Here is a 10568-nt window from a genome sequence, read left to right as displayed (position 1 = left end):
GGACCGGGCCTCTGTTGTGAGAACTTCTGTACAACCACGTTAAGCTGACAGCTCCGCTGCTTCCTGCCGAATTATTTCCTCTCCCAGGCTTTCCCGAGTGCTCTAACAAGACATGAGCAATGTGCTCCTGTTGAATAGAAGATTAAGTGACGCGAATATTTTCCCCCTCCCTTGCAGCTTTTCCATTGTCAGTGTAGAGCCGCTGTACCTGGTACGCAGCTGAATGTAAGCTGGGCTGTCAGGCTGAGGACAGCCAGGGTAGCTGCGGCGAATCTGACGACGGGGGAAATAGACCAGGATTTTCTACTCTCAGGGACTAATTACAAAGGTGAGTAAATTCCCAGCCTTCACATCTGCCTCTGATGGGCAGCAGCTTGAATTTTGCTTTAAAGCAGGGTTGCAAATGCCCAGATGCTGCGGTATGGGCTGCCGTGTAAACAGATCTGCAGCTGCCTACTGCCTTTCCGTCTCCATCTCCATCGGTCTTAGCCAATAGTTACATCCTTCTTCCTCTCCACCCACCTGTTCGAGGAGCTGTGGTGCTCACTGATCACTTGCCTGGGACAAAGAACACCTTGTGTTCTGCAGAATTCTTCCCCTGTTTATTTTGGTAACAAACTATAAGGGTGGAGGCTGGGAACACAATATCTCTGGGTTATCTAGGGGCTGTGTGTTTGTGGAGTGACTAATTATTCAGGTGTGGGGGGTGTTTGAATCAAAGCTGGTGGGATAATATGGCCTTTGTAATAACTGGAAGGTCACTACTTCCTTTCGTTTCGGCTTCAGGCTCAGCCACTCCCTGCTAATAAACAGAAAATCTTTTTGAGCATCCCTGTGAAACTATTTGTGTTGATCACAATGCTCAGGCAAGGAGGGGCCCAACCCGATTCACCTCGCCCCCTGTCTGCTGGGGCAGCAGGTTTGACTCCTGGCAGCAGGAGATACGGTGGGGGGAAGGCCCTACTGGGCACCGGTAACATGAGAGGGAGTGACAGGGCTGGGTGGGCGGGAGTATGACTTTCGCTGGAATGGTGCATCTGAATGCATCCCTCTGAAGCGGTGCTGGAACTGGAGAGCTCTGCACCAGTGCACCCTCGTTCTAGAGCACTTCCCACATGGCCCTGGAGCTCCCCCAGTACGTCTACATGCACGCTTCACCACAAGAGCGAGAGTCCTGAAAATAGCATTCCAGAGACTCAACAGTGGCACCAGTGAGGCCCTGAAGTGGGGTGACCAGATGTCCCTGTTTTATAGGGACAGTCCTGATATTTGGGGCATTTTCTTCTATAGGCGCCTGTTATCCCCCACCTCGTCCCGATTTTTCACACTTGCTGTCTGGTCAAACCTACCCTGAAGACTCATCACCTACAGCTAGGTGCAGGGAGACACCACCTCCCTTAATTTAGGGGGAGGGATAGCTCGGTGGTTTGAGCATTGGCCTGTTAAACCCAGGGTTGTGAGTTCAATCCTTGAGGGGACCACTTAGGGATCTGGGGCAAAATCAGTACTTGGTCCTGCTAGTGAAGGCAGGGGGCTGGACTCACTGACTCTTCAGGGTCCCTTCCAGTTCTACAAGATAGGCTATCTCCATTAATTAATTTAATTTTTTTATAGATACAGTATCACCTGCCCCCTTGTCCAATGGTAGAGGGTGAGGGTCCCTCGATCTTTCCAAGCAGAACAGTTTTCAATCTAATCCAAGCCCTGGGGTGTTTTCACAGATCAACTACTGAGCTCCCTTTGTTTTCAGGTTTGTTTATTAACAAAGAACATCTACAAACACTTACAAAAGATGCGTCTTCAAAAAACAAAATCAGTGTCAGGCTCCGGATATGAACCCTAACTATGAGCTACAAGCGTGTTTTGTCTCTTAAGGGTGCAAGGTGTTATCCCCCCGCCCCGTAAGCCACCGCAACTGCCCTACACTTTGTGTACGGTGGCCAAACCCCACTCTCACCAGCATGGGGAACGGGTCACCTTTTAACTGCCCTCCCCATGAATTAGTGACTCTGAACATGAAGAAAGCACCAGCCAGGAAGATCGAGGCCTCTAAAGTAGCAGCAGCAAAACGGCCCTTGGAAATTAAAAGGCCCAGCAAACTTTTCCTTTTGTAACCCGGAGGGTGGGTGGGATTCTGCATCATTGCAACAGGCGCTTCGGCCAGAAACAACGTGAATTCAGCAGCTGCTCCTGTGCACAAAGTTCAGCAAAACATGCGCGTTTTATGAGTGCAAAATGGCTTGATGAGTGAGTTATTAGAATCTCTGCTGCTAAAGTCCACCTGGGCTGCCAGGTATGTGTGGCTGGTAGCCACTCCGAGGCAGATGAAGGCAGTTAACCAATAACCTTGAATTGAAGTTACTGGGAACATTAGCGTGTCCGTCAGCATTTTTCACCCGTGCAGAAGGAAACTTAAAAGGGAGATTATGGTCAGAAAGCTGACTCAAAAGATGGCCCCTTACTGCTCCTAGCAGGAAACCGAGGCATAGTCCAGGTTTTCTCATTCCCGGTGCTCCCGTGCTAATCACTAGATTGTCTGGCTTCTCCTCTTAGAGAGTCACTCTGGCAGACTCCAGCTGGTTTCTACATCAGCCAGTGCCCAGCAGTGAGAGAAAGTGGTCAAAGAAAATAAGCGCTCAGGGCCGTAACCCCGTTCCAAAGCCCCCAGACCCCCCACCCGATTGGCAGCAGTTTTTCCTATCAGTGGAATCTTTCGTTCTCTTACCCCAGTGCCCACCCCCGGCTGGAAGATCAGATCTACTCAAGTGTTGTTCTTTAGTAGCCAGAGGCCAAGAGAGGCTATTGCTACAGCTAAGGGTGGTTCTCCTTTAGCTCAACTGGTTGAGTGCTGCTATCCAGGACATGAAGATCACGGGTTCGATTCCTAATTCTGCCTTGAGTGGTGTAGTTCAGCTGGTGACTGCCTGTGGCCAAGTATTTCTCTTTCCCAGGCCAGGGACTAATCATATTATAAAGGTGCAACTCTGTCTCCCAGCCAATCTTATGTTTGCCTTTCCTGTGTTGGTGGGTGCGGACAGAGCGGAGGCTAGTTGCTGGGAAATCCCCCAGGGCCGAGCCAGATGAAGTTCCTAGCCCTTCTCAGCCATCTTCTAGGTGCAGTGGTAGAACAACAGGGTGGATGAGAATGAATCGGCTCCTCCCATCCCATGGCCCCCTGCATCGACCGCTGGCTCTAGCCACGGGCCCTTGGGCACCGCTGAGGGTGTTTGCAAGAGGCCTCTGAGCTGCTCTGGGTTTGACTCCTCCCCACCTCCAAGGCTTCAGAGCAAGATCTGGACACCTCCAGCTCCTGACAATCCCCCAGTGGCATTTATTTTAAATATGATGATTTGTATTAAATAAAAAGTATCGAGTCCTTTCTCCTTCGCGAGTGCACGTCAGGACCGAAAGGCTTTGAAATCTACAGCGGGGTGGCCCCTGCCCCCTCGTTACTTCATTTGCGGAGAGAACAGAATTGACATCTAGGCTGACTCTGAGTCGTGACGGGTCCATGCGCGAGGGCCTCAGGGCGTTGGTCCCACCCTGCAGCGCTTTCCCCCCAATGCCTGCTTTCCCCTGCCTCACTTCTCCTCCCGCTCGCCATCGGCGAAGAGGTTGGGGTTTTCAGCCAGCGTGGCTCGTACTTTCTTCTTCTCCTTGAAGCGCCCGGAGTTGGAGACCTTGACGTGTTTGCCTTTTGTGTTCTTATCCACAATCTTCTCCAGCCGGGCGTTGAATTCACTCTCGGCGCCACCGTTGCTCCCTGCCTCTGTCCGTGTGGCCTCCTGGTGGTTCTCGTTGGCATAGATGTCTGGGCTCTCGTACAGGACTTTGGGGGTGGATTTCTTCTTCCGCAGGAAGGTGAGCTTCCACCAGCTGTTGGTCTCTGCCATGGTGGTTTCTGGTGGCAGAGGAACGTGTCTCTAGAGAGAAGGCAGATAGGTTAGCAGACCCTTTACTTAGGGTTTGCTGTTTGCCTGGACAATCGGATCAATTTTATACCATGCCCTCCCTTGGAACGGAGATGAGAACCCTGGATCTTCAACTCCAAAACCACAACTGTGCTAAGGGAGAGCTCCTTCAGATGGCAGAGTAAGGACAGGTCCCTTTTCTACCCTGTGGGCTGATCATTAGAGGGCAGCATTGCTTTCCCACACAAGCCAATACATTCCATTGTCCATCCCCATTCTGCGCCATCTGATTTGTCTCCACTTTTCCCGTCCCCTTTCATGGGCGTGGGTCAGCGTGACCATCCCCCTGCTGGTTGGGATTCCCTTCAGAGCCCATTGCCCCCCAGGGAGAGGGCCATTCCGTTCCCCCCCCCCCGCCCCAAGGACCAACGCTGCCAACAAGAGAGGAGGAGCAGGCATCCCCCGTGCGGTTGTTTCTGAAGAAGCTGCTGCAGCGGTTGCTGTGGGGGAAACTCACGGCTCAAAACTCAGTCAAGTCTCAGCAAGGCCTCTGCTGAGACCCAGGTCAAAGGAGCGGTGGCCCCCGCAGCTATCGCTTTGTGGTGCCGTGTTTGCAGCCTCGACTCACTGCAACGTGACGACGCAGCCTGGCGCAGCGAGCCTGCGGCGCCCGCAGTGGGCGCTATTCATTTGCAAGATGCTAGGGCGCTGGCTTTGGAGGCGGGAGGCCTGGGGAGGGTTCCTACTCCCGGCTGAGCTGCTGATCTACGGTGGGACGTTGGGCCATGTCACTATCCCTGTCTGTGGCTCTTGTTCCTCTCTGGTGCTTGTCTGGTCTACTTAAATATCTGAGCGGGGACTCTCTTGCGATGTGTTTGCACAGTGCCTGGCACAATGGAGCCCTGATCTTGCCCGGGGCCTATAGCCACTAGTGCGTCAAAGAGCCAACTCCAACCCATTTATCTTTGCCCACATCAGTCTATGTTCTCCTTGCTACTTTTCTCCCCCTCTCTCCCCATGGTAATTCTTTGCTACTCCCCGTCTTAATCTGACAGAAAATGCTGTGGGACCACGGCCCAGCTCTTATCCTGTCTTACCCTGCCTAAGCGTGCTCCCAGTAATCAGAAAATCCAGTTGACTCATTCTGCTGAACTGGAACGAGGAGTCCGGTGGCACCTTAAAGACGAACAGATTTATTTGGGCATCCGCTTTCGTGGGTAAAAAACCCACTTCTGCAGAGCTGGACTCCTCGTTGGTTTTGTGGATACCGACACGGCTACCCCTCTGATACTTGGCTCTATTGAACGGGGCCATCTCTGGGGCCCGGAGGCATTTTGGCCGTATGCAAGACCTAATCCTGAAGCCCCGAGGTAAAACTCACTCTGTGCCTTTGGAAATTTGGCCAGAGTAAAGCTGAACCGTTTCCTGTTCATCCCCATTTTACAGATGGGGAAACTGAGTCACGGCAAAGTGACTTGCCCCAAGGGTAGCGCCAGAGATAGAATCCAGCGCTCCTGACGCCGCAGTCAAGTCCAGTCAGCGCTCCTGCTCTAAGTTTCAAGTCCTTGGTTTCCACCCTGCCTCTTTCCTGGACGGCAACAGCCTCCGGCATGATCCCATCTGGGTGTTTGCTGAAGGCGTATCTCACCCTTTGATCGCTCCCTCCAGCTGTTTGTACAGAAACATTCAATCACTCTATAACCAGCGTGGCAGCTGGGAGGGGGAAGGAGGTGGGGGGGAGGTCAGTCCCTCATGGGGTGTCCCGTACACAGGCACATCAGCACTGCCTGACCTAGAGCGCCAGCAGAGCTCTTGAAGACGCTCAGCAATATACTGGAGTGAGTTGGAAAAACCTCACATGGGCACAGCTGGGTGGCCTCCCCTGGGTCGGTCTGTCCATTTGTGCAGCCAGGGGAGGTTAAGAAAAACTGGCCCGCTCCGTGGAGTACCGGTCTCCCCGATCAGTCCGTAGCAGGCTGACTGCCAAGGAAGGGGTACGGCACTGGGGTCATTAGCTGTGGAAAAGGCCTGTTTGATCACTGAGTCCGTTCGCCACTGCCCTGCAGAACAGCCCCCGCCAGTAGAGGCAGTTTGGTTGTAGGGGCTGTGGGTCAGAGTCACCCCACTGGAGAGCCACAGCCGTTCGGTTGGCGTTGGCACAGCTCACCTGGATTTGTCTTTATGTAAACTATAGAAACTTGGGCCTAGTCCCCAAAGGGTTCATCCTAGTGTTGGAAGCAGTGTGAATGACGGACAGGGTGTTTTGCCCTTCAGGCACCTGGCTCTGCGGGGGCCCCTCTCCGATTCCGGAGTGAACTTCGGACAGCCGGTGGGGCTACGTCACCGTTTGGGAGCGGAGGGCCGGGAGAAGGGCGAGGTGGGGGGGGGCGCGGAGGATAAATGTCAGACTGGGGTCCCCTGCGTCAGGATGAGGTCGGAACCCCGGGATAGGTTCAAGGACGCTCCCCCACCGTAGCACGGTCCCTTTCCCAGCACAGAGCCCGATCGCTCCTTTGCAGCTTGCACCCGTTCACACCCTCCGCTCCAAGCCGGAGAGCAAGGGAGGGTGCTCTGTTGCCATCTTGGTGAGATGCTGCCTCGAGAACACCCCCTACAGAGCTGTTATGCCCCCTCTCAGCCCGGTGCTGAGCCCTTACCACCCACAGTGCCGTTTGATTGTCTGTCTGAGCACCCGTCTGGCACCTGTCTGCACAGACACTCCTGTGCGGACATACATGCACCTGCTGAGAATCCAGTGCATGCATCCGTCGCATGGCTGTACATCCACCTGCAAACAGACCCGCGCATTCACAGAGATCCCTGGGTACGTGCAAACAGCGGCCGGCACAGTCCCAGAAGGACACGTACACACACACACACACGCCTGCACGCACAAGCAGCATAAACGTGCAAGGAAAATTCCCATGTAAGAAATGAGCCCGGTCGCCAAAGCCCAGTCAACGTCACCCTGGCCCTGAAATCCAGTGGGTCTCTCTGGGGAAATGGAACCCACAGTCACGTGCAGGGACCTCCTGTACTGAGGGAGGGGAGAGGGCACGGTGAGGTTGCCAGAGGATGTGGCCAGCCTGGTTGGCTAGGAATTCTCTGGGCTTCCCGGCTCAGCTGTCCTCTTGCCTGCCTGAGACAGGCCCGAGCCCCCACGGGTGCTGTTAGCCTGCAGGGGTGCATTTCCCCTCGCCAGCCCTGTGACCAAGGGGTGGAGTTCCTGCAAGCTGGGAGGTCGGTGTTACATCAGCTGGTGGCGGGGAGGGGGGTGATTTCAGCACAGTCAGGCTTCTGGGGTGGGGGGTGGCGAGGGCACATCCCGTGAGAAGTAGCAGTAACCTTGGGCCAAGTCCATCAAATATTTCATCAAGTTAAACATTTATAGCTCGGGCAGAATAGCAGAGCCCAGGCAGGGGTATGTGTGGGGGGTCAGTCCCTCATGCCTGGTGGGGAAGGTTGCCAGTGTCTGAGATCTCTGCCCTCTGGATCCCCCCGATTACCCCTCCCCCCGTATTCACTCTCTCTGTGCCCTGAGTGGCCCGTTTCCTCTGCAGATGGCATGAGAGACTCTTCTCCATACAGCGCTTCCTGGGGCCCTGTGAAATGAGACCCCTCTCCTGCTGTTACCTACCCACTAAGCAACACTCCTAAATTCCCACTGGCCACCCCAAAACCCACACAGCCCTGCCCCACGCAGGAGATCCCCATGGAGGGAGCTGCCATGGGGCATCCAGTTGCTTTCATATGTCAGTGACCCACTGGGCGTGGGGGAGCCCCTTGCCATCTGTAGCCGGTGTTTGCATGTGACGGGGGCAGCCCTGGCGAAGGCGGGGGGGCTGGTATAACCCTTCAGGAGCTGCAAATGGCCAGCAACTCTACACCAACCTCCCACCGCCCCTTAGCATTCGTTTGGCTGCCAAGGGTTAAGCTAAAAGCCCATTTTGCATGGAACAAACGCTGTATCCCCCCTCCATTGGCGCTGCCGCCATTCGTTCTGTCCCGGAGAGACCCCAGAGATGCTTCAGCAGGTCTAGTCAGGGATGAATTGGGCTAGTGGGTTGGGAGGCACCAGCTGTCTGTTCCACCTGGGAAGGCTGAAGCTTGACCAAAAAAGCGTCCCGTGAAAGGTGCTGGGTTGATGGCCCTTGATAGCCACCGATCCGGGCTAGCCAGGGGAAAGGCAAGGTAACCATCTCCCCAAAACGCCCCCTCGGCATGCGCCTACATCTCCATGGCTAAGAGGAGTTGAGTCTCCCTGGCCCATTGACTCCTGGACCTCTCTGCTGAGATGGCACCATGAGATCCAAACAAATGCCCCTTATACACGCCCCCCCCATTCCCCCATTTCGGTCACTGCCAGCCTGGGCTTGGGGTAACGGGCCCCACTTGAGGGGAAAGGCTCCAACTCCCATTCCCGACCCCCCAAGCCGCCCAGATCGCCCCTGGATCACGGTCAAACCTGGCCGGTTACAAAGAGCGGCCAAGCTACCCACCTCCTGAAGCCGGCTTCAGACCTGACCCTGTCAGGGGCTGAGCACCCCTCAACTTCCCCAGAGCTGACGGCGCTCGGCACCAGGTTGGCCTGTCCTCGGCAGGACTGATCCATGAAACATTCATGGGTCTGGGCTCAGGTTTCCCTCTCCTGCCCCCCCCCATCCCCGAAAACACCCAGGCCGACATACCTGCTTCGATTCAGTCCCTTGCTGGGTGCGTTCTGCTCCCCCGGGGAGCACTCAGTGGCAGGAGAGACGGGACCGAGGGCCGGGATAGCTCCGGGGCGCTATTGCCAACTGAGGGGCCGGCAGGCTGAGCTGTGCCAGGAGAGGGTGGGGGCAGCGGCTGTCACATCTCAGGTGCATGCGGAGGCAGGTGCAGGGGTGCTGCTGTTCTACCTGTTGCTCCCTTTCGCTCTGTGTCAAGGTTAACCTGAGATCCAGCCACTCCTGCCTAAGTAAACAGTAGCAGAGGTTGGGCTAGGGGAGCTCTGAATATTCATGACAGGGGAAACCCGATCTGGACGGCTGGTGCCACTGGCGTCCTACAGGCAGCTCAGGTTGCGCTCACCTGGGGCATGGGGAGAGGAAGGGGCAGGGGCTTCTCCAGAGTAGGGCTCCCATGGGGAGGGTCTCGAGGTGGCCTGACACCCTGGTGCTTGGGCAGCCAAGGGTTAAAGCGGCTGGTGCCATTTGCCTAGCAGGATATTGTATTTTCGCTATTCTTTCCTTCTGAAGGATTAGTCGAAACTAGACTCTGGCTAAACTGGTTGCCAGACCGGTTCCTCTTTCTGCGCCTCTTGGCCTCGGTCCTTCCTCCATCTTTGCTTTCCTCTGCAGCCTGCCCCCGGTCTCGGCACCCGCCCGCACCAGCCTCATCGCGCTCCTGTTTCCCCCCTTGCTCTGCTGCCATGGGTCTGTCTCTGCGGGGACAACATCAGAGTAATGGAACCCTAAAAATCCTACTGTCACGGCCCCAGAGGCAGCAGGGCCCCGTTGCAATGTGCTGCGTTGTGGGTTAGGACTAGGCTAACACGGGACGCTCCTGCAAGCAGAAATTGTATCTATCTGAAGGGCCCCATACGTCCCTGGTCTGCAGTGGGGTTGCCTGGCTATAGCTGAGGGCAGAACGTGCTCTTTAAACTCTCCCCTTCGCCCAAAGCTCGGCTTCTGCTTTTTGTACAAACGATCCTGCCGGGCAGCTCCAGGGAAGGCATGAAAGTGGGTCCAAAGCTGCCACGAATATCACCGCTTCCTCCCCCACAGGTGGATTGAACCAGCGCTCGGATCAGCTCTGGCGGGCCTGAGGCCTGGCTAGTTTACTTCCCAGAGAAGCAGCCCCGCCTGGCAGGATTTCAGACCACAGAGCCGAGCTCTCATTCGTTCTTAGCTGCTTGGCACTAGCTATAATTTTAACAATACTAATGCTTTGCAATATCCAGCCGTAGATCTCAAAGCACTCCCCAAAGGTGGGCCAAGATCCCGTAGCCCCATTTTACAGATGGGAAAACCGAGGCACAGAGAGGGAAGCGATTCGCCCAAGCCCACACAATGAGTCGGTGGCGGAACCAGGAAGGAATCCCAGACCTGACTCCCAAGCCGGTGACATAAGAACTGCTGCTGTAGTGCTGATCAGTGGTCTCTCCAAGCTGATCTCTGCTGGCCAGTGCTCTGACGGTGCAGCCCCGGCTGTGCTCCGCTATCCCAGGGAGAGAAGCGTCTTCCTGACCCCCGTCTGGCAATCACCTGTAATTGAAGGGCAGTGGCTCTAGTTATTTTTATCCTAGCTGGTTTCCCTGCAGACATGATCCTTATCCGTCTGAACGTCCGATGCTCTTTTGAAGCACGCTCCACCGTTTGACTCATTAACATCCCAGCCTATCTACCCAGCCATCTATCCTGCGGCAGCCGGTTCAGTAGGTTAACTGTGTGTTGCATAAAATAGCGTTTCTGTTGGGCCATTTTATAGGTCAGCCATTCTATTTGCTCACTCTACAGCTCCTGGAGGCTACAGCTCAGGTTATGATGCATACGAGAGGCAGGGCAGGGCAGTGGTTAGAGCGGCAAAGGGGGAGTCAGGACTCCGGGGTTCTCTGCCCCTGACTTGCTGAGGTGACTTGGCCAGTCATTTCACCTCTGTGGACTAAATCTGAGACCT

General features: G+C 55.3%; 1 protein-coding gene across 1 annotated transcript; it reads right to left on the bottom strand.

The window, feature by feature from the left end:
• Window positions 1-2978: 2978 nt before the first annotated feature.
• PRR15L (proline rich 15 like) lies at window positions 2979-8839 on the bottom strand. Its single transcript, XM_054014615.1, has 2 exons — window positions 8600-8839; window positions 2979-3921 (listed from the first exon to the last, which is right to left on the bottom strand). The coding sequence occupies exon 2, from the start codon at window positions 3891-3893 to the stop codon at window positions 3582-3584; it is 312 nt and encodes a 103-aa protein (XP_053870590.1). The 5' UTR covers window positions 3894-3921; window positions 8600-8839; the 3' UTR covers window positions 2979-3581.
• Window positions 8840-10568: the final 1729 nt, after the last annotated feature.

This window comes from Malaclemys terrapin, chromosome 25 (genome assembly GCF_027887155.1).
Source record: "Malaclemys terrapin pileata isolate rMalTer1 chromosome 25, rMalTer1.hap1, whole genome shotgun sequence".
Classification (NCBI taxonomy): Eukaryota; Metazoa; Chordata; order Testudines; family Emydidae; genus Malaclemys; species Malaclemys terrapin.
Note: the sequence above shows the minus strand (reverse complement) of the source record. Positions and strands in the feature narration are given on the sequence as shown.